We start from the raw sequence: 26,096 nt of genomic DNA on the forward strand, positions 1-26,096 counted from the left end.
AGATAAAATAATTGTATATATTCTATATGTTGGAGATTAGGATCTGCACAACACTGCCAATACAGTGCAAAAAGAATAACATCAAAAAAGAAGAACAAGTAATAGACAATTAAACAAACTCAAAATAATCGAAAGTAAAACACAAAAGGAAGAACACCAAGGATACTTGGTTCGGATACAACCAATTTAGTTGATCCTACATCCAAGGTTAGGTAACAATACCTAAGTCAAATCATCTATATCTGAAACTAGATTACATTCTCCAAGCTTTCAAGATTACATGAACACTCATTCAACTTCTCTTGAAATACTCTCTCACTTGAGTATTACAATACAATTCTTACTCTTAGCCAAAACTCTCAGAAAAATGAATTATCTTAGTTTTATCTGGCCTAAAACTATATATAGGGTCGAGATACAAGAGCTAAAGAGACAAACATAAACTAACTGTAACTAAAAACAATTAGTTATTCTGTTACGAATTACTGGTGTCCATGCAGATGTAACTGAAAACAGCAGACTATTGTGAGCTATTATTTTACTAATCTTTTGATTTATTGAGGAAAAGAAATCACATTCTCACACTATAATTATATAATTAATTGAGGTCCGGTTTTAAATTTTAACCACATGTAAGCCAACTAATAAGTGCCTTGTAGCATTAGTCTTTTCCAATGAACTCACAATGATAATTAAGTCATTTACTGAATGAACTATATAATCAATTAAATATCACCATTTCATCTAATCAAATCACATGATTGAAATATATTTGTGAATATACATGCATTAGGCAGAATCTAAGTTTATTGATTACACAACATATTAATGTCAAGTTGTTGGACTTGTTTTCATTAGTAGTTAAGTTCATTACAAGTGAACTACAATGTCTACTATCTATCAAGTCATGCCTTAACAAGAAACTTTATATATAAATACATATATGATATATCGTTACATCTCATCAATGTAATGAACTGCCAGTTAAGCACTCTGTACATAGTAATATTCGAGCATTGTCACAGAAAATACAAAGCCAAATGGACCCCACATTGTTTCATTAATTAAAATGATTGATGAAAGCTAATCAAAGTTACTAAATTCATGCAACGAACCCTACAATTTAGTAACTGCATTAGCTGTTTTTTACAGGAAATAATCGCTACCCACTTCATTTTATTCCTTCTTCTTGTGACAATTACAGTACAAAATGGAAGAAAAGAACGAGTGAATATGGCTACCTAGCTATGATATAATAGCTTAGGCTGAGTCATTTTCACCAAATCATAACCAACCCATTCGTTTGAATATACGATAAATCAATCAAAAATCACATCTTTCCATCAAAATAAATAAAAAAAATTACAAAAAAATTTGGATCTCAAAGCCGTCAAATACGATCACTCTTTTCAACATATTTATATTTATTGGACACTGCATATTGACAAAACTGAGCAAGAGAGTTTATTTGATATGCTTTGGTAGTAGTCACTAGTCAAAATTGTAGGCCAAAATCCCAAAACTTATACTGTAAAGCAAAAGAATTAAAGAAGTTGTATGAAATCTTACTGACATGTACTATATATAGCTACCATTTATATATTTTGTGGTGGCGTTTTAACTTTCTGCAACGGAAGAGAGCACGTACATTCGAGCATGACCACTACCATATATGTGTATTTATATATATATATATATAGTACGATATATATTATACTACATAACATGTACATAGCGATTTTTATGTATTGAGAAATGCATGCCATCACACCACTCCCCTCATGCATAATAAGATATCAGACCACTTTAAAAGTAAGTTGGAATATAATATATACATGAATAATTTAAATATGAGACAAAAGCTTAGGTAATTATATTATTTTATATCAGAAAACTCATCAACTTTTTCAACAAATACATAAAATAATAAGTTATCCATTAATGTTTAATCCATTACAAATATCTTAAAGAAGTTACTCCAAACAGATGTATATAGTTTTAAGTGATGAGTTTATATATAGTTTGAAACCCAATAAACCCCTCATTTTGAAATGAAGATAATGTTAGCCTTTGATTAATATATATATATATATATATAAACATGAACAACTATATATATATATATATATATATCTTGTATCTACCTAGCTAACCCACCTTTTCTTTTTTCCCACTTTCAACTTCGATCTTCGTCAAGAGTTCAAAACACAAGAATATACTAATAAATCAGAAATGGGCAAAAACAATATCACAAAAAAAAGCCAAAAAGAAAAAGATATAATAATATTCATTGGAAATATGAGGTTAGAACAGTAGTACTATCTATATAGCTATAACTAGATCGTTCACAAGTGAAGAGAAAGGTCAAGGTTTACGAGGTCATGATGAGCAGCAGCAGCATCGGTGGTTGGTGGGGAGAGAGATTCAGGCGTGGAGCCACCGTGAAAACCAAGAGGATCAGCATGATGATGATGATGAACATGAGAGGAGCTCGAGCCATAGTGGTGGCCGTGAACCGCCGAGGAGGGTATTGCGTGGTGGTGGTGGTGGTCGAGCCAATAACGGTCGAGGAGTGGAGGGCCTGATGAGTGGTCGGCATGATGATGATGATGAGGTGGGTCGAGTTGCAGACGGGCCAAACGCTCGGCGGATAAGCTCCGTCCGCGTGCGGCGGCTCGTTCGCGCTTGTGGGCGTTCTGGTGGCCGCCGAGAGCTTGGGAAGTGTAGAACTTGCGAGGACAGTATTGGCAGTAGAAGAGGCGATGAGACGAGCCACCACCCACTTGAGCTTGGGACCTTCTGATGGGTTTAGAAGCGGAGGAGGAAGAGGGCGGTGGCTGGTTGAGGAAGTCGTAGATGGCTGGGTCTGCCATTGGAGTAGCTCTAGCTGTAGTAGTAGTTAAAATGAGAGTGTGTGAACTGGCTCAGAATTCTGTGTATATATGATAGTGAGTAGTAGTAGTGAGGTTTATATGGGGTTTTTGGTTTTCGTCATAACCCAAAACAAACTTTATCCAATATGATTGGTTCTGAGATGAAATGACGGATTTGCCCCTACCAGATTTTTATCTAGCTATATAGCTAGGCTATAATAATATTCTATAGTTTCATATTTCCAATAACACCACTTACTCACATTTTCTCTTCATTAGTTTTTGCTTGCATTCCAAGTTTGCCTATTTTTTTTCTTTTCTCTATTTCATTATGTGACATGGTATACATTACTAATAACTCATGATATTTTTAAATATAAAAAAAGATATTTTTAAATATAAAAAAATTAAATATGTACACAGTACACACCCCTATATAATATTTATAATTTTTTGTGAATTAAGTTGTGAAGCTTTTTAGCTTGATATCTCCTCCTCAATTATTTATACACCCCTATATATAAATATTAAAAATATAGTAGTACAAGCATGGAGTCATGGACTTTCTAAGCTTCACTTTTATAATGTGTTCATTGAAAATCTTTGAGAAGAGATCACATGATATGAATAGGCAATATAATATTAGTATTAGCGGCATGCTTTGATATATATATATATATATCAAATAATATAATAAAGTTTTAACAAAATATATTATATAAGTATAGATACATACAATGTTGCGTACGTGTAAGGACTGAAATAGCAACAAGTGATACGATCAGTTGTTTAGGTACAATCCAATTAAGTGCACATATATATAAACATGTGTACATATATTATTTCACCATAATTAATATTCCTTATATTATAAAATAATAATATTAGGAAGGTTTATTTTGTGTAGTTGAGTTGTCTTGGATGGAAAGTATAGAGAGACTTAGGATGGAGGTAATATTAAACTCTTGTGTACAAAATAATTCATTTTACCTTTAAAATACATGTGGGGGCTTACATAAATTATTAACTTTACTTCCTTAAAATTTGAAACAAACATAAGAAGGAATTTAGATTCTCATTCCCACATTTATTTTACCCCATACCAAACACCCTCTTATGAGGTGTTTGTTTTGAGTAGTTGAGTTGCTTTGAAAAGTGTAGAGGAATTTAGGATGGAGGTAATACTAAACTCTTGTGTACAAAAAAGTTCACTTTACCCTTAAAATATATGCATGACCAATACAAATTATTAATTTTACCCCTTAAAATTTGAATCAAACATAGAAAGAAATTTAAATTCTCATTCTCACATTTACTTTAATACGTACCAAACACGCCCTTAAAGTAAAGAGAAGGAGGGAATGGGAGGGCATGGCATAGCATGGTATGAGATCTGATTAGACACGTGTACGGTTGACAATAATGCATATTAATATTAAAAAAAAATTGAGAGAAGAGAAGGGTCTCGTTGTTGTCCAATTAACCACCAACACAAGAACTACTGAATTCAGTAGAAACACACACACACCCCTTTTTTTTTCTTGGTAAATAAATAATAAAATAAAGGTTAGAGAAGAGAGAGAGTAGGGGTAAAATGGGAAATGGAAAAAGTTAGGGAGAGAGAAAAGGGTAACGTTAACGTAATTGGGATTCGGGAAAGGACAAGAAGTGGTAGCACTTACCTCCATTCTTCAGTACTGTTGTGTCGGACACTACACCCCCCCTCCTCCTGCCAAACCAACTCAAATAACCCTTTTTACTTTTTTATTTTTTAAAATATGATAATTAATTTTTTTTAAAAGGTCTCATTATCAAAATGATCTTCAACGCTCTTCTCATTTTGCATTCTAATCTAATAATTTTTTACAAAATAATATTTGACATCCACACAACTTATTAAAAAATTCAGATAATTAGTCGAAATCGAAATTTTAGATAAAAATTATTTTACAAAAAATTATCAAAATTAAATCATAATGCAAAATCACTCCAACAAAAAAAAAAATTCACCAATTACTCTTACAAAAAAATCTAATATATATATATAAAAAAACAAATAAAACCCATGTTGAAAAAATGAATTAAGATCGTGTTGTTTGGTAATGCTTAAAAAAATAATTTTTTATTTGATTAATTAAAAATTTGACAATTAAACATAGAATAATGTTTAATAACTCTATTTTTATTTATAATTTTAAAAAAATTTATAATATAATTTTTTCAGTTTCAGAATTTTTTAAAATGAAAAACAAAAATAATTACTAAACATATTTTTATTTTTAAAAAAATAAAGGAACAAAAATAAATATAATATTTTAATTTTTATGTTTAAAAAATTCAAAAACAAACATTTTACCAAACAGTTAATAAATAATGTAATTTTGTGCGATATTAATTAAGTCTAAGCAATTTGATTTTTGTGTGTAGTGATATTAGTGGGAGAAGTGGGGAGGGGAGAGTGGCGCCTCCCATCCCAGTCCGTATTTATCCAATGAGACAGACAGAGTAGTAGACAGGTGTGTGCTTTGTTGCTTTATTAGCGAACGATCGACTCACTCACACAACAAGATCACTCACTCTAACAGAAAATTATTCTCTCTTTTCTCTCTCTCTCTCTCTCTCTAGCTATACATATATATATATATATAAGTGTAATGTGTGTAAGAGAGAGAGAAGAGAATAATAATGAAGGGCCACGTCCGACTAGACTCGTGACTACATATGAGAGTGACGTTTTCATTGAGATCATCTATATATATATACACAGATACTACATACTTTTTCTATCAATATCATCAACGCATATATTATTTTCTTACTCACTCGTTGCATGTCTCTAGTGATACAAATTTTGTATTTATATATGCACAAGCACAGATTAACTAATTCAATCCAATAGGGAAAATTTGTCGTAAGAGAGGATTAAAAAAAAACCCGATCGGTGAGTTTTTGTGTATTCCCGACTCATAAATAATTTTTAGTGTGATTTTTTTATGACTGTCTATATTGTAGTTATTTAAAGTATTCTGTAAATTTTCAAAAAATTCCGAATAATTTACTGTGCCGAAAACTATATTCAAAATAGATTATTGTATGCGTGACTAATTTTTTTATGCATGTAGAAAATATTATGTTTTAACTAAATTTTCAACGCAGTAAATTATTTAAAATTTTCAGAAAATTTACAGATATTAAAATTATTCTTTTTGAAGCCCAACAAAATCTCCCTATATATATACTAATTAGAATTAATTGGGGTGGGACTTTCGTACGTGATTGATTTTGTAGCATATAGTATATAATATAAATGAAATGAATATATATTAGTGCTACTAGTTTGAGTGTTTGTAGTTAAGTTTTGGTAAAAAAGAAAGTAAATGTACTGTATGAATTTTAAATTAATGATTTCTTGAAATAATATATCAAATATTTTTGGGCTGGGACAACAGCGACCAAAGCCGCTGCTGTAGCTGGATGATGCTGTGATACATACATATATATATATATATATATAATCATATCACACACACGGGTCTATTGGCAAATTGACAAAGTTTTAAAGAAATACCTAATTGTAATAATTCTTTATTCCAACTAGACTCTTATAATTTAGATAGCTATTCGAAAATTTAAATAGGTGGTCGAAAAATTCATACAGTTGGTCGAAAATTTTAAATAACTGATTAAAAAATTTAGACAATTAGTCGAATTTTAAACAGAAGTCATTTTACAAAAAATTATCAAAAATAAGTTAGAAAGCACGAAATCACTTCAAAAAAAATCATTTTTGCCAATTTATCTAACAACATATATATATATATAAAGTTTTGTAGTAGTACTGTGATGATGATGATGATGAACTCACATCAGAGTATCCCATGCATGCAGATATGACTATGATATATATGTATATATATGCACATGCATTTGTTTGGGTTTGTATTATGGCAATTAATGTTTGCTTTTTTAATAACATATTTGGTGGTTATGCTTTTCACATCAATCTTCTATATTAGTGCAAACACACTATCACATAACATAAACTCCTTTTCATTAATCAAGACCTTATTTTCTTTCATATTTATAGAACCTTTAACTTCTTTCTTAACAATTCCTTTTTTGTCTTTTTGTCTTCTTTTCTTTTTATATATTAATTATATCTGTTTTCATGTCACTTCAATATTAAATTATATTATATATTGTTATTGTTAGTAGTAACATGGGAGTTGAGTTGGGCATAATCAATCGAAGCCATAAGCTGAGGTCGTTTAATTCTGCCTAAGAAAAAGAAAAAAAAACTTTGGGCTTAGGTGGGCTCTCATTGTGGGCTTATTCTAGAATCAAATGGGCTCTATTAGAAGAAATAGTCTTGTATCTAGATGCTAGAGCCACTTTCACTAAGGTAGATTTTAGGAATATTGGAATAATAATAATTAAAAATATAGCAAATTTATCTTATTGAAAATATACGAAAAAATTGATTATAAACCAAAACATAAATTTTAGTTTCCAGCCTAATCCAAATGTTTTTTTAAAAATTATATTTTTCAAAGCAAATTCGATCTTCATAACAATTAATTAAAAAGCTGACTTCTAATAATTATTACAATTAGCCTTAAAACTTCCCATTAACAATTTTTATGGCCTTTTGTTTTTAATTATTATCACACTATCTTCTTTACTAATTTACAACTTTTGATTAATAGTTATTAGAGATTATATCATTTTAATGTATTTATTTTTAGAAATACCATTCTCTAGTTCCTTTTTTATTTTTAATTATTCCAAAATGCTCCTTGTACTTTATAGAATAGTGCACAACTTTTCTACAAGATCGTAATTTTGTAAAATTATTTTTAAATTGAGAATTCCTGTATAGTTTTTTTTAAAAGAAAAAATACATAAAATATTTTTAATTGTATTAAGCTTTTTTTTAATATTAATTTTAATCTGAAAATTTTAATTTATTATTTTTATACTATAATTAATAAGTTAAACCACAATAAATAATTTCAGATTTTATAATATTAATAAATCACACTAAATAGCTTCACATAAACTAGGAAGTAATTTCTTTGATAAATTATAGAGAAGTAATGAATTGTTGTTTAATGTAAATGTGGTGGTTAAATTTATAAGTTAGATAAACTTAGCCACATCAAGTTACATAGGGTCCAACCAAAGTAATAATATTAATAATTAGGCCAAATAAAAACCAAAATGGCACTTGATCAACTAATCCAATTATATTATATACAAGGGTTAATGCCAAATGAGGCGACATAATTAGCTCTTTTTTTAAAAATATAATATATATATATATATATATGTATATGTACAGAAAAGAAGTCATTCCAATTTTTGTGAGACATTTAGTTAACCTCAAAGTATCTTGGATCTTCAGGATAATGGTACTCCACGTTCAACTGAAAATGATACAAGAACAACAAATCATTTACACGAATCAAAACTAATAAAGTAATAATCACAGATACACATTTTTTAAAAACTACACTCCTTCCCTAGCTCTATAATATTAAAAAACTAGAAAACTATAAAAATTACAGAAATTTATTTTTTGGGGGGCTACCAGTATTTTTTGCATTGTTTAGAACTTTGTTATAATTTTTTCCAAATTTTTTTACCATAATAATATTCTTTTAGCTTAATTTATATAAAAAGAACAAAAATTTAGACCTTAGACCTTATAAGAACAAATCTTATAAGAGCAAACTATATATCTGACCATTTGGGCAAATCCCTCCAGGATATTTATCAAAGATATGCAAAGAACAACATAATCCACACTAGAAAAGCAAGCTAATTAGTAATGAGTTTTAGTGTTTTTGATTTATAATATGAAAATGACATGACACACATACCTTGCCCTCATCATCATCCGAGTGGCGTTGCGGAAACACAACTCTCAAATCATTGTAGAGATAGAATCTCCGCTCCTCGTTCGTGTGAAGGCCCTTTTTAAGTGGTTTGGAAAGAGGGTCAGATTTGCATTTCTGTAGTGATTTGGAAATTTTGGAAAAAGGGCATATAAATCTGAGGTGAATAGCATAACGCAAAGCACCAGCACCATTGCTACTATCATTGACCCTTGCACAGCCATGAACTTGTTTCTTGCAAGTTTCATGGCATGTTTCCACTAATTTTTGTTCCTTCCAATCCTCTTCATTGTTGCAGCCTTTCTTAAGTGCGAATGGATTTAAGCTTTCGGATTGTGGATCACAATCAGCCATGATGTTACTGCTGCTAATTTCGGTTCCTTGATGTAGTAGAGATGTTGGTGTAGTCACATCTGCCTTGCTTGTTTCCAAGCTACTCTCTTTGTCATTGTCTTTTGAGTACTCCATGTCTGTCTTCCCTAGTTTCGACTGAGTAGAAGCTATGGTAATCTTTTGGCGCAAGAAAGTCTATCAAAGAAATAGAGATCAACATTAGAAAAGATAGTTATCCTAACAAGATGCATATGCATGGTAAATGCAATCATGTGAATGCAACAGACCAAATGGCATTTAGACTAGAATCTATCACTCATTTTCGCTGCATTTACAACCAGAGGTAGTCAGTCAATGGTGAAGGTTCATCGATACAGAGCTTAGAATTCACTATTAGAAGCAAAGCTTTCTCTTCAATTGTACCTAATATCATGCCTCACCAGAATTCTAGTGTAAAATAAATAAAAACAATGCATTATCTCATCTTACTTTTGTACCAGCAGGCATGTCACTCAAGTCGTAGTTGCAAAAGAAAGTGTGGAGAGGTGTCTTCTCTGGATTGCTAAGAACCTGTGTAAGGCATTCCATAAGATATTAACATGAGCACCATTAAAACAGGGCATCATAACTTGGACAGCAACTACTTTTAAGTTTCAAAAGAAATACCAGTTGAATACGGCCCTTCATAGGTATGCGCAGGCGGCTCCTGAGAGTTTGTGAATCATCATTGCTAGTGCCTCGTTTCAATTTTTGGCTTTTCAATTTGTTTGATGATGAATTTCCTGCGAGATCAATTGATGCAAAATACAACAAATAGCAGTCTCCATCCACACTGGTCACTGAAAAAGGAAGCTTTTGGGATTGTGGCGAAAAGTTCCCTCCAGTAATGCTTAGCACAGCCAGAAAGCCTTCAATTCTCTACTCATAAGATCACAACAACAATAAGTCAGATAGCTTAAAAAGAATAACCTCATGACCTGAATTCACTAATATTTAAAAGAATCTTACTAACACAACAAAATAAACCACATATACCTTACTCAATTTCCCTGATAAGAATCGACCCGATAATAGAGATTCCTCAAATGAGCCAACCAAGGACCTCCTAATGGGAAGTCCACTCAAACTTTTTAGAAGTCTCATACATTGAGAAGTAGGAGCCGATCCTCGAGACATAGAGATGCTTATGTCAATACTATTTTCTACAGAAGATGGATGGAACTCTTTGTAGTAAATATCATCTTCAAATGATTTGCTTGCAATCCCAAAATCCTCTTCTTCAGAAGCAAAGATCACGCCTGATTCAGAAAAGTCTACTGTTTTCTCTACATTACTTAATAATGTATGACCATCCCCCAACTCTTTTTTGGTATTTTTGTATCCTTTTGCAGATTTCAGCCTATCAGAAAACTTGGGACCAAGAGGTGACAATGAAAGAGGAGATGATATCACCTTTTTTGATGATGATGATGCAGATATTTCCCTACTTTGAGATTTTATATTTTTTGGTGATATGGATTCATACAATGCAGGTGAAGATAATGGTGATTCCCCATTCTCTAGAAAAGGGCCATCAGTGAAAAGAATAGATTCCATGACACTATCATGAGGTATACACTTCTGTTCTGAGCCACTTAATAAAGACCAATTTGGCAAGGTAAAATGGTCTTTGCTTCCAACATTTGCTTTCTTATGATCTTGCACAGAAGAAGCACTTAACTTACCAATCCTAACTGTGGAATCTGATGGAATATTTCTGCAACCAATGTCCAGAGGATGACCCTCAAAATGTTGGTCTGGAAAAAGCATGTTATTCAGGGGAGACAACAACCGCTTTCTTACTAATGATCCACTGGACACAGTTTCATTAGCTGCGACAGTAACAGAAGCAGAAGAATGGACATGAGCAGCTGACACACTTTTGCAACCACCATTGCCAAGACTAGTACTGCTTGATTCGAAACCTACAATCCTAGAAACAGGACGATGGATATTCCTTCCATGCTTGGGAGCAAATTGACCTGCATTGTCTACAGAACCAAGTCTCAAACAATTAACATTGGGAGTAACATCTGATGCCCCCCTAAACTTAAGGGGCTCATCAGGGAAATTTGAAAGCTCTAGTGAGGCTTTCGTCTGGTAATCTCCAAAAGACGAGCACATGGAACTTCCACTCACTTGGCTAGAGCTTCCATGATTCATACCATCCAAATCACAGCTGCTCACATCTGAAATTCGAGGTGGGCTTTGTAAAAACGCGCCCAATACAGCTGCAGCAGCTTCCTCAGAAGTTCCACCAGAAGAAAATTGAGGTAAGCCCATCACAAATTTTCCAAAATCTAGTTATCTAAAGGAGAGTAACCTAATGTTACAAGCCTTTGTTGCCTACAGATTTGAACTACTTAACTAAACTTATCCGAGCATCAATGATTTCATCCTAAAAATTACCACACGTTTTGACTTCCAATTCAATCAATATAATCAACTTGGAGACGAAAATTTAATACTATGTATCCACCAAAGGCATCCGCAGTTTGGACATTTCAGTTACCACTTCCTTAGAAAAATGTGATGATATATTGAAGCATATTTCACATATCTGAAATTCACTAGTAGCAAAAATCTCCTGGCCTCCATACCAGCAAGATAAGTAACACATGTTCAGGGTTGTAAAATTAATCAAAAGCCTATACCTGAAAAGAGTACTATAAACAAGTCAGTGCTAGTTCTTGCTGCCTCCATAATCCAACAAATTCAAGCTAAAAACAGATCATGTTGATTTCACTTCATCAAAGCTCTCAAGGTTCATTCATCAAATGAAGAAAATCCCACAATATGACCGATCAACATTTTTTATAGCAGAAATTGGCTAGTCATGTACTAACAATCTGCATTTACATTATATAAAGGGCCCTGAAAGTAAACCGTTCTGAAAATATAATAACAGGCGTTCATACAAAACCAGACCAAAATATACTCCAAACCCAACCATTGATAATGCAAAGTTATATATTAAAACAAAAGCGTTTCCTTGAGAAGATCAACAACCAAAATCCCAACAGGGTTACTTGTACGGCACACATTCACATTCACCCAAAACGCCGTGACGACAAGTTCAAGTCATCATCTACTACAAGAAACTCCAACAAAAGAGAGGGAATCTCAGTGCAATCACAATCACAACTAATCAAATTTGATCAAAACAAGTATCAAGCAGAAAAACAAAGAGATTTATCAATATTCATATATGTGCATAGATTATAACAGTCCGATTATTGTTGAACCCACCAATCAAACAAATCATCTGAGTAATCTTTGTCCGGTGGTATCTCAGATCAAACAATCAAAACCCAGAAAAAATAAAGAGACAAGAAGTGATTTTTAGCGTTGTGGGGTTGAAACTTGAAGAGAAGAAAAAGGGTGAATAGAAAATGGAAGATGGAAAATGGAAAAATGGTGAAATGGGTTTGGTGGTATGACTTTGCGGTTGTAGGGCAGGCAGACCCAAGTTCTCTCTCTTTCGTCTCTCTCTCTCTCTCTCTCTCTCTCTCTCTAACTCTACCATGTTTATAATCCCAAAATACCATCGTCATCACCATTGGAGAATTTCTTGGCTGTAATTTTAAAAATGAATAAATAAGAAATAAAGGCTTGTACTTTACACTCATACCATATTCATATTACTATTCACGTTTAATCTTTATTCGATTTTCTCTTCTGTTCTGTTATTTACCATTCATTATCTCATTCTTGTCTTAAAATTCATTATATTTACGTACACGCGTGCTACTAAGCTCCAAATTTCTATCTTCTTCTTTTTCTTTTTTTGATTTTTTCAATTAAATTGTAAACTTATCTTTTTCTTTTTAACTTCTTTTTATTAAGTAAAACTGTAATCTTATCTTTTTTTTTTTTTATCATCTTACTTTTCGACCAATAAAACTTTCACGTGGCCCACATGTAAAATCTTTACATTTCAAAAACAAAATGTAGTTTTTTTATTTGAAAATTCTTGTAATAAAGTTAAATGAACACAAATGAAGGACACTATAGATACGTGTTGACATTGGAATTAGACTTGGTTCAAAATAAAATAATGTAATAGAAGCTTTGAACATTCCATGTATGGTGACTCATTCACAATTTGAAAACAAAACAAAATCAAATTAATATATATGGTTCATGTGTCACTCTATCTTGGATTTCATTAGCTTGGATAATCACACTATATTTATATACTTATATATAGCTACTTCTGCATACATTGGAAGTGTCACATATATGATGTGCTTTAACTCTTATCCAAATTTCTTGTTACACAATTTAATAAATGAGATATTTAGGGATGTTGGTCGGTATGATTGGGTTATAACATATTTTAATCAACCCAATATAAAAATCAGGTTGCAAAAATTCAACTCTAACCCGTTCAATTAAGAAAAAACAAATTTAACCCGTCCAATATTTTAGATAGTTTGGTCGGCTTAACCCGCCCAAACCAATCTTAAGTTTTTTTTTTTTAAATGTTCAAATAATTAGATTCAACAAACTAAAAGTATAGTATACATCTTCCAAACTTAGACATATTATTCTAAATTGAAATTTTAAAATATTATTATAAATTTATTGTTAAAAATTTTAAAATAATATTTAATATTACATATAATAATATAAATAATATATATATAAATAAAAAAAACTCTGGTTTATTCAGAGTTCGTATAATTCCCAAACCACCCAATATAACAATTGAGCAGATTAAATTTTTGTCTAGTTATTCACTTGCATTTTTTATCAATTTTTTCAATTTAATTTAGGCAGTTTATTCAGATTAGGCGGTTTACAATAATTTTTGCTTAGCCCTAGATATTTGTAGTAAATTTTTTTATTTTTTTTATTTTAATGTTACACATATGTTTATCATTCAAAAATCTTGGCGGTAATAATATCGTCTCCTAATTATTTTGTGACTGACAGAAATGTATTATTTCGGTTAAAAGAAAAAGACATTTTGCCACAAATATCCCATAATAAAATATCAGGAGTGTATGGTAATTAGAATAAAATTAATAGAAGAGCATCTTATTAGATTCCACATTTGAGTAGAAGCGCTGTGCTTATCAGTTCACGTGGATGGAGGAGGCATAGGCATAGTATGGGAAACCAACATAAATTGCTAGGTGCCACTGCCTAGTAATAGTATTATTATTATTATTAGTATGAACAAGAGAAGAGGGCCCTAACAAGTCACAAAATGAAGAAAAAGGGAAAAAGGGAAGGTTGTCACTTTCGTCAGACTCAAAAAAACAAAGAAGTTGCAATGCAGTGAAATTGCCATGTCCCTTCTCGAACTCCTTTTTGGTGCTTTTCATGTATGTGCCTCCACTAGACACTAACCCCAACTCCAACCATTACTTTTAATCGTGTCAGGCCAATTACCAAATACACATGAATTAATAGTAATATTGTTTGATAATATATATGATTAGCTTCTCAGGACATTACTTTTGTCCCTACCAAAAAACTATTTTATATTTTTGATACTTAAAGAAATCATGGCCTAATTTTTTATTTTTTTTATTACTGTATACTTTATAGTTATAGAAAATATCTCGGCAATTTTCAAAAAATTCTGAATAATTTATAATGTCAAAATTTGAGTTCAAATAGTTTGTATTCCACACGTATAAAATAAATTAGGCATAGGTGTAACTTATTGTTTGAACTCTGATTTTTCACACTATAAATTATTCAAAATTTCTTAAAAATTAACAGAATATTTTTTATAACAATAATGTCCATCATCATGCAAAAATAATTAGACTATAATGTCTCCAAATGCTGAAAAAATAGAAAAAATCTCAATAGGGCAAAAGCAATGTCGCTACTTAGTAAATTTATTCTTAAAGATATCTTTAATGAAATTTTCGGTTCAAATGCCGAGCCACTCTCATTATGTTCAGTTCACGTCGAAAATAAGGCACGCGATTATTCGTGGAATCACGTGACAACCAGATCCAACGAACTCACCATTAAAATATACATTATAAAATAGGACACAATATAGATAGTATCCTCAATTATCAATCGTCAATACCTCTTTAGGCTTTTCAAGTGAACAAAATATATATATATATATTTATATATGAGAAAAACATAAAGTAATTGATCCGATTTGTAGTATTTGAATTATATTAATGGAGTTTCTTCCACCAAAATATGAAAACAAAAACAAAATATAAACTGTGGCACCACCAAACTCACTCTGCACAAAACCTGTTTGATTGGATTAATTTTCTTATGACCCTGAGGTGTCTTCATGGATTTGCTAATGTAATAATGATCAATGCAATTTTTGTTGTATTTGAAAGGAGAAACTTACCATTTTAACAAACCAACGGTGATTAAGACCTTTAAAAACATCCTATACGGTCAGATTTCAGCTTACCTTACTAACAATATAGGATAGAAGTGGCTAATGCAGGCATACTCAGGTGTGTTTCCCCAAAATAATGGTAAAAACCCATATAGTAGATTGCTCCAATTCACTGTAAAAATTGATCCCTGTTATGTCAAAAAGGTCTTGCAGCCGCTTCCATCATCTTTTTAACTCTTGTAAGCCTTTCAATCTCCTTGAGAACCTGAGTTTTCAGAAAAATAAAACATAATTTGCCATCATCTCCAGTGATGCTTGTTAAGCAAGTCTAGTACTTAAAAATAGCTTTCCTTACCTCCAAAGTCATGTCCTCCGTGGTAACAGCATTTACGTCATCATAACCTAATTGAGATGCAACTTCTGCTAAGGATAAGAAGCAATTAGAACCAACGAGAAAACATAACCCCAAATGCAAAGTTAATGGGAAAAAGGAAAATACTTTGAAGTGAGATAATTGAATCAGCTGTGGCATATCCATTCCTCATTTCTTCATACAGAGAAGCTAACTGAGAAAACACCTATATCATCCATCAGAACTAAATTATCAAGATCTCTTAAGAAGGAGAAACTTAAGTAGACAAGTGGTTATTGTGTTGGAAGCTCTTCTTATTCGCGTAAATTCAGCTTTGGAAGTTAAGACCAGACCTCTGAATCTGAAACACTTTGGTCTTCCGTATGTCCACTAGCCATCATGTCTAGGGGAACATCAATCCATATTGTAATCCCATGTCTCAGAAGACCCCTACATGTGTTTGCAATGCAAAATAGGATAAATGGACCAATTGAACTATCATCGGCATAGATCCTATACATCCTAAGCAGCCAAATAAGAATCAACAACAAATTCCATACAGATTAGTTGAACTCTGAACTGCACCATTTCCAGCACAAACTACTAGTCGACCCATGGATGACAACTGCTTCAGTACTTCAGTCTGCAGCAATATTTCACTTGAGATACAAGCTCAAAAGTTTAGTAATTTGCAAATTAGAGCTTCCTGAGTATGAAAAGTTTGTCCTCTTGGAGCGTTAACAATCAAGCTAGGGAGTTGAAATGTTAATGAATGATGAACCAACATCAAGTATGTTGAGAAAATCACCTCAGATGCTCGAAAGCCCTGCTCATCAGCCTCCCTGAAAGATTTGACAGCAGATTCACCACCAGCAGCTTCCTCAACCAAACTATCACTGCAGGTGGAACAAAATGAAGAATGTAAGTAATTGGTTTAGGTAGGTAATATAGGCTGAGAATAACAACTGGACTGATCTTTCAGTCATTTAAACTAGTACCTGTCGAAGTAATAGTATCTTAATGATTCTGCTAAAAGTTTTCCCAGACTGGTTTTCATGGGGCTGTTCATCCCTTTTCAATTCCACCCAAAAAAGAAAAGCACACTCATTTTACATCATATGTAAAAAGCTACATCGCAATGAAATCTAAAATCATGGAATTTTGATCAGCAACTGATGCTTACCCACAAGAAATATGGAAGTTCCTTTGAGTTCAGGAGATAAATCCATTGCCTTCTTCTGGATTAAAACTGAACAGTTAAAATCAACACTTCAAATCACACGAAAATAAATGAAATTCTTCAACCTCCATTTGGGTCTTCATAAATTGTAAATTGTTTCCAAAAGAACAAATTTGTGACTTTGTGTACAATAATAGAGGAAGAAGGGAAGCGGAGTGACCTTTAATTCGAGAGAGGAATCAAGCACGGCGACCCTCGGAGCTAAAAATTTAGCGGAAGTAGAAAAATAAAGAAACGAATGATAATTAGAATCTTTCAAGACCCACAACAATACAGAAGCCATTATCAAACAGTTGGTATGCATACCATATCTATTTATTTCCTTTAAACAGTCAATTCACTCTACTGAGCCAGATGGATAATACCTAAACAAGAACCAAGTTCATATGCAGAAATAAACAAAGCACAAAGATTGAAAAGAAGAAAATATGACAGAAAATTGGGGACTCACAAGAAGTGCTGCTGCCATCGGCGACGGAGTATGGAACTGGTAGAGGTCTTCGGAATTGGAGGAGAGCTTTTCTAAGATTGGGTATGGAGATGGAGTGTTGGAGTTGGAGGTTGAAACGGGAAGAAGTGACGACTGGAATGGGGATCAAGAAAGTGTGGAAATGGAGGTTGGAGCAATGGAGGGTTGTCGTTATCTCCATGGAAAGATGGTTCTGGTTTCGGCTTAGTTATCGTTACCCACTGCCATAGTTATTTATTATATTTTAACTGGATGGGAATTCTCAATACCAACAAGGGAAATTTTACATTTATGCATCATAATATATTTAATTTTTTTTAAATGACAACATAAAAATTCTCCTTATATTATGCCCCCTCTTATATTTTGGACACAAATACCCTCCTCCCCTCCTCACTCAAATTTAACACTTCACTCTCTCTATCTCTTTCTCTCATCCCTCACCATTTTTTCACAACTCGGAGGTGGAACGGATTGGAAGTTTCTTGGCGTTTTTAAGAAAAAAAATCATGGGTAAGTATCATTTCATTAATTTATTTATGAATATGAAATGTCATAGTTAGATATTAGATTTGAACTGTTCCGCAGTTGAGTTTGTATTTTTTTCTGCAACTTTTGAACTGTTCTTCGGATCGGATCTGAGATTTCCAAAATCGATAGTACATCGATGCTCCATCGATTCCCCATCGATTCCATGTCGATGCTAATGCGAACATCTAAATTAGATGATATTTTCGATGTAATATCGATGGTGTATCGATGTTGCATCGATGTCATATATGTTGATTTGGTTCAGCGTCGATATGGCATCGATATGGCATCGATGTGGCATCGATATTACATCGAAATTGAATCGCATACATAGGGCAACCATCAGCATCGATGCCACATCGATTCTACATCGATTCCATATCGATACTGAGGCAAATTTCGACGTTAGTATCGATGTAATATCGATGGTGTATCGAAATGCCATCGATGCCATATATGACATCGATGGCATTTCGATACACCATCGATATTATATCGATACTGAGGCAAATATATAATTTCGATGTTGGTATCGATGGTGGTATCGATGCCATATATGTTTATTTGGTTCAGCATCGGTAAGGCATCGATGTGGCATCGAAATGGTATCGCATCGAAATGGCAACCATCAGCATCGATGATGCATCGAAATGTCATCGATGTGGCATCGATTTTGAACTACAATACAGATTTTCATAGGCATTGATTTACCATCGATTCTTCATAGATTACACTTTATTTTTATAATTTTCTTATGTTTTTTTTGTGTAAATTTGCAGGTTCCAGAGTTAATATAATTGTTTCTTACAACGGTGTTTGGGAACAGAAAGGAGAAAAATGGAATTTCAAAGCTGGTTCGAACACTATAATACATGTACCAATTGATGTTAGTTACATAGAATTATTGGAGAAGTTGTATTCAAAGTTGAAAGTGGATAGGTCATTGTTTGACTTAAAGTTGGAAGTGCCGTTTACATGCAATGATTTTAGTGTAGATCCCATTGAAATCACAGATGATGAAGGAGTTAGTGCTCTTATTCTTGAAAATTCAAAGTCCTTAAAACATCGGGTTCCTTTATGCGTTAGTTCGATTGCAAAGAACATTGCTCTTATTGATCCATCTCCTAGAGCGAGTGTTAATATGGAAAATCATAATCAATCATGCACGGCTATTCCACAAACAGCTACTGGGCCAAGTGTATGCATGGGAGGTCCTAGTCATAATGAAACTTTTTTTCCCCCAACAAATCTCCCGCATGATGATGGGTATGAGTATGAGCCTTATGTTAATGACGATCCAGTTGCCCTTTTTGGTGATGATGATGAAAGAGTTGAGGGGTGCAGTAGTTCTGATGATAACTCAGAGGATCAGTTGTCGATGCTACATGTGGTTCAAGTAGATAATTCAAATGTACGACCATTGCCAAGTCGTCAAGAAAGCCAAGGACGGAGGACTGCTGGATCAGAGAGCAGTCGTCCAACTACACAAGATGATGGAAATAGATGGAGTTCTCCAGCGTATACTGCTGAAGATATCCCATGCCCCTCTTATGTTATCCCCACGTTATCTGGGGTGAGTTGTGGAGTAATAGAAGTTGGGAAAGTTTTTGAGAACAAGTTAGAGTTGAAGACGAAGGCACACTTGTTTGCAATGAAGCAGAACTTCGAGTTTGTAGTGAAGAAGTCAGGTACTGAAGTTTGGTATATCACTTGCAAGGATCCTGATTGTGGGTGGAGATTGAGGGGGAAGAGAATTCCTAAATCTGATATGTTCGAGATAACTCGTTTCACCAACAAACACACTTGCTCACTTGACCTCCGACATAAAGGCCATCGCCAAGCTGCACCTTGGGTTATTGGTCATTGCATAAAGAAAAAATATCAGACTGGATCGAATGCGTACATGGCAAACAACATAAGAGAGGACATTAAGAATGATTATGGCATCGAGTTGTCATATGGAAAAGCTTGGAGATGCCGAGAGAAGGCTCTTTCTTATGTCAGAGGGACACTGGAAGCATCCTACCAGAAGTTACCATCGTACTTGTTCATGCTTCAACAGAAAAATCCCGGGACGTTGACAGATTTTGTCACTGAGGAAGATCGATTCAAATATTGCTTTTTCTCACTCGGAGTTAGTAGAAGAGGGTTTCGTACATGTCGTCCTGTGTTATGTGTGGACGGTACCTTTTTAAAGACAAAATACGGTGGGCAGATGTTATGTGCAGTCGCACTGGATGCAAATAACCATCTATATCCAGTTGCATTTGGTATTGTGGATAGTGAGAATCATGATTCTTGGAAGTATTTCATGTCAAAGCTAAAAGAAGCGATTGGGGAAGTCGAGGACCTGGCGTTTGTATCTGACAGGCATGCAAGTATTACACATGCCTTGGAAACTATTTTCCCCGATGCCTATCACGGTGCTTGCTACCACCACATTAGTATGAATGTGGTTGCTAAATTCAAGACTGATCATTGTCATGTGTTGATGTATAATGCGGCATATGCTTTTAGGAAATTCGAGTTCCACGCTAACTTCGAAAAAATCAAATCAAAAGACCCAGCCATTGCTCAATACCTAGAAGGAATGGGTTTTGATAAGTGGTCCCGTGCTTACTTTCCTGGAAATAGGTATGTCATTGTCAATTGTATTTTAATTTTTGAAATCTTCTAAATGTATGTTACTATTAAATTTTAGTTTTCCTGGATACTAGGTATAATATAATGACAAGCAATTATGCTGAAAGTTTCAACAATAAGACCCGGGATGCTAGGAGCTTTCCGATAACTACATTCGTCGAATTTATTCGCTTCACACTACAGTCCTGGTTCTGTAATAGGAGAGAAACTAGCGAGAAGACAACTACCACTCTTGCACCGACCTATGAGAAAATTTTGGTGGATATGGCTGAGAAATCTCAATTCTTGATTCCTTATGCAATAGGGAGGCATGAGTTCCATGTGTTAGATGGTGAGCTGAATGGTGAAGTCGACCTCCTGAATAAGACATGCACATGCGGCGTGTTTCAGATTATTGGTATCCCATGTGCTCATGCACTATCTGGATCCCTTAAGCGAGGGTGAACTTTTATTCGTTGTGTTCAGATTACTATAAAATTGAGACATGGAGGTCCTCTTACACAGAATCTATATATCCTACTGGTAACGAGGAAGAGTGGATTGTTCCACATGACATTATGACAATAACAGTGAGAACACCTGCGCAGAAAAACCCGGTTGGTCGTCCAAAGAAGAAACAAGGTAGGCCTAAGACGAAACGCCATCCTTCCAATGGAGATAAATTGGTTGTTCCACGCAAGTGCAGCACTTGTGGAGGTCTAGGCCATAATAGGGCAACTTGTAAAGTTCGTGTTTGAAATTTATGGCATCAATGTTAAACTTTTTATTTGGGTACTAATGGTCTTTGTTGCTCTTTTTATTTGTGTATTGATGGACTTTGTTACTCTTTTTATTTGTGTATAAATGGACTTTGTTACTCTTTATATTTGTGTATTAATGGACTTTGTTAATCGAAACGACATTTTTTATATACAATACTAAGGAGAAATATACTATTGTGTGTCATCGAAATCAAAATAAATGTTCTAACATCAAGGGTACACATTCTCATAAAAAATGTCGATGCATAATTTATCCCTGAAGTACTGAATGTTGTCCTCGATGGCATATGATAAGGGAATGTCTCCAAGAATGAACTCCAAGTGTTTGATGGCGAATACACCGCAATCTCCGCTGAAACCAAGAAATCTTTATTGTGAGTGTATTGAAAATTAAAGGAGAACATTATTGAAAATCTGAATTTAGTAAGTCTACCTGGTTCTAGACTGTGGGACAATATCAGTGGACATGCGCCGCCAATCAATGTTTGGAACGGTGATCTTCGGTCTAGCTATTTTTAACTTGGGGTGTCCTTTAAACATACCAGAAGCGTTGAGTAAAGATGGAAGCATCCTAGTCCAAGGCTCCATCAACTCAGACAACTTATTATGGCTAAAGTTAGAATGATCTGAGTCAAATACAGTGATCATCCAATCAGCGAAATTTATTTCGCAAAGGACCCAGTGCCGATTTTCCATGCACCAGTGGAAGTAGACCTCGTTGCAATCACCCCAAGGCTTCTTGTACTTTTTGGCATCTCCTTTCAGGAAATCAAGAATGTCCGAGTCCCATTGGTAAGTCCTGCCATTTTTCTTGAATTCCTCGTATCTGGCAGGAATATATTGTGCAAATGATGAATCAAGTACGGTGGCTTTCACGGGGTACGTCTTCGGCAACTCAAAAAGACGTCTCCGTATAAGATAATTCGCAGCGTCTAGATGCTGCAAATAAATAGAGTAACGTTAAGGAAGAGTGGATTGTTAAAATGAGATAAATGTTCTAACAAACATAAGAGACTTATAGTTTCTGCCAACCATTCTTTTGCCACCTTCAACTTCAAGAACCAAACAAGGGTCCCATCACAACATTCCAACTTCCTCGGTCTGCTGTTATCAATCTCACCGAGTACCCATCGGTTAAAAGTTGTCAACATATCTTGATCCAACACCTTTAAAGGAAGGATCGTAACTGGGTCCTTGAACTTTGGTTTCTTGGCTGCTGGAGTATAGTCCTCGTACCTTACTGGTCTCTGTCTAGTACGCTTACCTGTAAAGGAGCAATTAGTATCTAATCTTTTTAAAACAAAAAAAAACTCATGGATTAGTCGTACCTAAGACCGTCTGCACTGGCTGAGAAGGTGTGGCTTCTCCAACAGAAGGCTCGTAACATGAGGGGAGAATGTCGTACTCTACATCATCTGTTGGAGTGGGTGCATGAGTATGTGCAGGAGTAGGTGCAGGAGTAGGTATACTACCTAGTGTTTCCAGCTTCTCTAATATGACTTCTTGATTTTTAAGGACGATACCTAGAGTGGCCTTAACATCGTCCACTGCACCTGATAGTCTGGCTATCTCACCCAACACCTCCTCATAAGCCCCAGGAGCAGGAGCAGGAGCAGAAGTAGGTTCTGTACTAGTATCTGGAGCAGACTCTGTCAAGGCATCCTCCACAAATATGCCAGCCTCAACGGCTATCTCAGCCACCGCAACAGCCTCTGCCTCAGGATCGTAAGGTCTTCCATCCTCTGGTGCAGGCTGGATCATATTCTGCAGCATCGCATACCTAGGAGCATCCCCCTCTGTCCTCTGATATACGGCATCAAAGAAGTCTCGCTCATTTGGTCGAGGCCTTAGGATAGAAATGCATGACAACTGTAATGGAAACACAACAATCAAATTAGAAATGACATAAGTTGATTAGTATAATTCAAAATTTCTTGAATTATTTAAATGTTTTATAACTTACATGTCTCCTCGCAAGTACATCCTTCAAATGCAAATGCTTCGGCTGGCCTATGCTCTCCCACTGTAGCATCCTAGGGAACTTGAATCCACAGGGCTTGGCGTGTTCCTTCTGTAAATCAAGAATCATCTCATACGCCCAATATTGCAAGGCTGGTGGATACCCCTTGCAAGTGTACTTTGCCTCCACCTTAAAACCCTTAGAAGACTCCGCCTCAATGATCTTCTTCGCCTTCTTACCTGGTATTGTACCACCAATCGCTTTCATATCTCTATTGAATTGTTTCACAGTTGTATCGAATGAAAGGGATCCCCATGGATACTTCTCAAAATAATCTAAATCCTCGACCATCGACAATGAATCTCGTCAAATAGCATTGTCGTTCTCAGCGCCCAATAGTATCCCCTCCACAAAGTAAACCAAACCGAGCTTGTACAAATCATCAGGTACATCGCACATACTAAAAGCTCGTTCCAAGATACTGAACCAAATGTCTTTTTCGGGTTCCACACTGAAATATGTATCAACTAGGCGGGAGGAAGTAATGTGAGGTTCAATGTCAACGGCAAGTGGTGGACAGGAGCAGCTCAGGCCGGTGATAATGGCGAACTCGTGCACCCCAAACTTACATAAGTTTGGGCCCATCAAGAAGTGCACCTCATCGCCACGCGGAGACTTGACCTTCCGCAAAAGTAGTGTGTGAACCAATGCCCCAGAGAACGAAAAGGGAGGGGTTGTGAAGAATGGTCCAAAAACAGACTCATTCACCCTCCCCAACAATCCATGCTCCTCAAATCTTTTCTTCAATTTTGTTAACCTCCCGGAACCCCTATAGGTCATACGACCGACATAATGATCCTCCATAGGGATCTCAAGTGGTGGGATACGTTTGGGTGGCATCTGCAAAATATCAAAAAAAAAGAAAAGAATTAGTTGAATTTATAAAAAATACTCAATCTTTTGTTCAGCATCGAAATGGGCTTGATGTACCATCGAAATAGCATCGATGGAGCATGGAATCGATGCCATATATGTTCAGCATTAATATGGCATCGATGTGGCATCGATAAACCATCGTTTGTCATCGATTATGCATCAGTATCGACATGGCATCGATGTAGCATCGATGTAGAATCGATGTAGCATCGATGTAGCATCGATGGCCTTTTGATGGTACATCGATGCAGCCTTTCGAGTCCACATCGATGCTCCATCGATGCCATGTCGATGCTGATGCGAACATCCAATTGAGATGTTATTTTCGATGGTGTATCGATGGTGTATCGATGTCAAATCGATGCCATATATGTTCAGCATCGATATGGACTCGATGTGGCATCGATTATACTTCAGTATCGATTATGCATCGATTATGAAAGAATCGACATGGCATCGATATACCATCGATGGAGAATCGATGGAGCATCGATTACTCACTGTATGTCATCGATGGTGCATCGATTGAGAATCAATGGAGCATCGATGGAGAATCGATGTGGAATCGAAAGAACATCGACCCACAAATTTTTTGCAGAATGCACATAGAATCAAACCCATTTTAAGCTACATTTTTTGCAAAATAAAGATTAACAATCAAACCCATTTCATCGATTTATACATTACGATTCAATTTTTTTTTTTAAAAAAGACATGAAAACCGAATGTCTTACCTTACCGTGGCCGGAGATGGAGAAGACGGTGGCGACGGCGACTGTGGGGAGAGAGAGAGCTTCGCCTAAGATGGTGAGAATGTGACCCGAGAGAAAATAATGAGAGAGTTTGGCTGGGAAGAGGGAAGAATTTGGTTTGGCTGGGAAGAGGAAAGAGTTCGGTTTGGCTGGGAAGAGAGAAGGTGAGGGGTCTTGATATGGGTATTTTTGTCCAAAATTTTAAAATGGCATATATATGAGAGATTATTTTATGGTGGCATTTAAAAAAAATTAAGTATGTTATTACACATACTGTCTAAAATTTCCTTACCAACAATTGGCCCAACTGTATCTTCATACATTAATTTATATCTATTTTTATAATTAAAAAAAGGAACGACATTAATTCATAAACACGACATCAATAAAAAGACAACGACATTTTTTTTGGGGTTGGCGGGGGACATATTTTCGGAGAAAGGACAAACTCTTTAAAAACGAAATCATCTGTCAAGAACGATAACTTCACAAGAAAACGACACTATTCTAAGAAACGACATCATTCGTAAAAATCGACACTATTTTGTAAAAATGTTATATTATACAAAATCTACTATATAATATAGGGCTGCATATCGGGCGAGATTTCGGGTTTTCGAGTTGTTGGGTTTGGGTAGACGAAAATGGTATTGAACCTGTCCGATACATTTTTTGAATTTAGGGTATTTTTAGATTTCGAGTTTCAGGTGGAGTCGAGTCGGGTTCGGGTGGGAAATATCCTGGGCTTTGACAACATTTTTTACAAAAATGTCATTTCTTGAGTTTTTTTTTAACTTTTGTCATGTATTTTTACCAAAATAAAATAATTTACAGCAACATGTCAACATTCAAAAGCATAATTGTTAATTTATTTTTGGTTAGACAAGTATTTTATTTCACACAAAAATCATAAAACAATAATCTATAAAAACATAATTTCAAACACATAATTTCGGATTCCTTTTCGGGTTTC

The 26,096-nt window shown here is 34.6% G+C and overlaps 5 protein-coding genes across 11 annotated transcripts; 1 reads left to right on the plus strand and 4 right to left on the minus strand.

Annotated features, from left to right (window-relative positions):
• Window positions 1–2,345: 2,345 nt before the first annotated feature.
• LOC133820029 (zinc finger protein 8) lies at window positions 2,346–2,873 on the minus strand. Its single transcript, XM_062253427.1, has one exon. The coding sequence runs from the start codon at window positions 2,871–2,873 to the stop codon at window positions 2,346–2,348; it is 528 nt and encodes a 175-aa protein (XP_062109411.1).
• A 5,209-nt stretch (window positions 2,874–8,082) lies between these two features.
• On the minus strand, window positions 8,083–12,840 carry LOC133817007 (uncharacterized). Of its 3 annotated transcripts, none has more exons than XM_062249379.1 (6): window positions 12,392–12,840; window positions 10,139–11,796; window positions 9,770–10,021; window positions 9,593–9,673; window positions 8,756–9,298; window positions 8,083–8,299 (listed from the first exon to the last, which is right to left on the minus strand). In XM_062249379.1, exons 2-6 carry the CDS (start codon window positions 11,423–11,425, stop codon window positions 8,246–8,248), a joined length of 2,217 nt encoding a protein of 738 aa, XP_062105363.1. In that variant the 5' UTR covers window positions 11,426–11,796; window positions 12,392–12,840; the 3' UTR covers window positions 8,083–8,245. The 3 variants fall into 3 exon arrangements, with proteins under 3 accessions (XP_062105363.1, XP_062105365.1, XP_062105364.1); XM_062249381.1 differs by having other exon boundaries at window positions 10,139–11,808; XM_062249380.1 differs by having other exon boundaries at window positions 10,139–12,233.
• A 2,420-nt stretch (window positions 12,841–15,260) lies between these two features.
• Window positions 15,261–17,825, minus strand: LOC133817008 (probable inactive shikimate kinase like 1, chloroplastic). 5 transcript variants are annotated; one of them, XM_062249384.1, is made up of 11 exons: window positions 17,523–17,666; window positions 17,378–17,436; window positions 17,232–17,272; window positions 17,015–17,069; window positions 16,830–16,902; window positions 16,640–16,727; window positions 16,392–16,474; window positions 16,185–16,281; window positions 15,979–16,057; window positions 15,835–15,899; window positions 15,261–15,744 (listed from the first exon to the last, which is right to left on the minus strand). In XM_062249384.1, exons 4-11 carry the CDS (start codon window positions 17,058–17,060, stop codon window positions 15,676–15,678), a joined length of 600 nt encoding a protein of 199 aa, XP_062105368.1. In that variant the 5' UTR covers window positions 17,061–17,069; window positions 17,232–17,272; window positions 17,378–17,436; window positions 17,523–17,666; the 3' UTR covers window positions 15,261–15,675. The 5 variants fall into 5 exon arrangements, with proteins under 5 accessions (XP_062105368.1, XP_062105369.1, XP_062105367.1 ...); XM_062249385.1 differs by having other exon boundaries at window positions 17,015–17,080; XM_062249383.1 differs by lacking the exon at window positions 17,378–17,436 and having other exon boundaries at window positions 15,979–16,045; window positions 17,523–17,825.
• A 1,387-nt stretch (window positions 17,826–19,212) lies between these two features.
• LOC133820030 (uncharacterized) lies at window positions 19,213–21,451 on the plus strand. Its single transcript, XM_062253428.1, has 4 exons — window positions 19,213–19,589; window positions 20,076–20,597; window positions 20,789–21,045; window positions 21,180–21,451. Exons 1-4 carry the CDS (start codon window positions 19,213–19,215, stop codon window positions 21,449–21,451), a joined length of 1,428 nt encoding a protein of 475 aa, XP_062109412.1.
• Window positions 21,452–21,596: 145 nt separating this feature from the next.
• Window positions 21,597–25,195, minus strand: LOC133820031 (uncharacterized). The gene is made up of 6 exons (XM_062253429.1): window positions 25,111–25,195; window positions 23,439–24,335; window positions 22,804–23,344; window positions 22,522–22,739; window positions 21,909–22,414; window positions 21,597–21,827 (listed from the first exon to the last, which is right to left on the minus strand). The coding sequence occupies exons 2-6, from the start codon at window positions 23,784–23,786 to the stop codon at window positions 21,686–21,688; spliced, it is 1,755 nt and encodes a 584-aa protein (XP_062109413.1). The 5' UTR covers window positions 23,787–24,335; window positions 25,111–25,195; the 3' UTR covers window positions 21,597–21,685.
• Window positions 25,196–26,096: the final 901 nt, after the last annotated feature.

The sequence above is a fragment of the Humulus lupulus genome, chromosome 2, assembly GCF_963169125.1.
Source record: "Humulus lupulus chromosome 2, drHumLupu1.1, whole genome shotgun sequence".
Taxonomy (NCBI): Eukaryota; Viridiplantae; Streptophyta; class Magnoliopsida; order Rosales; family Cannabaceae; genus Humulus; species Humulus lupulus.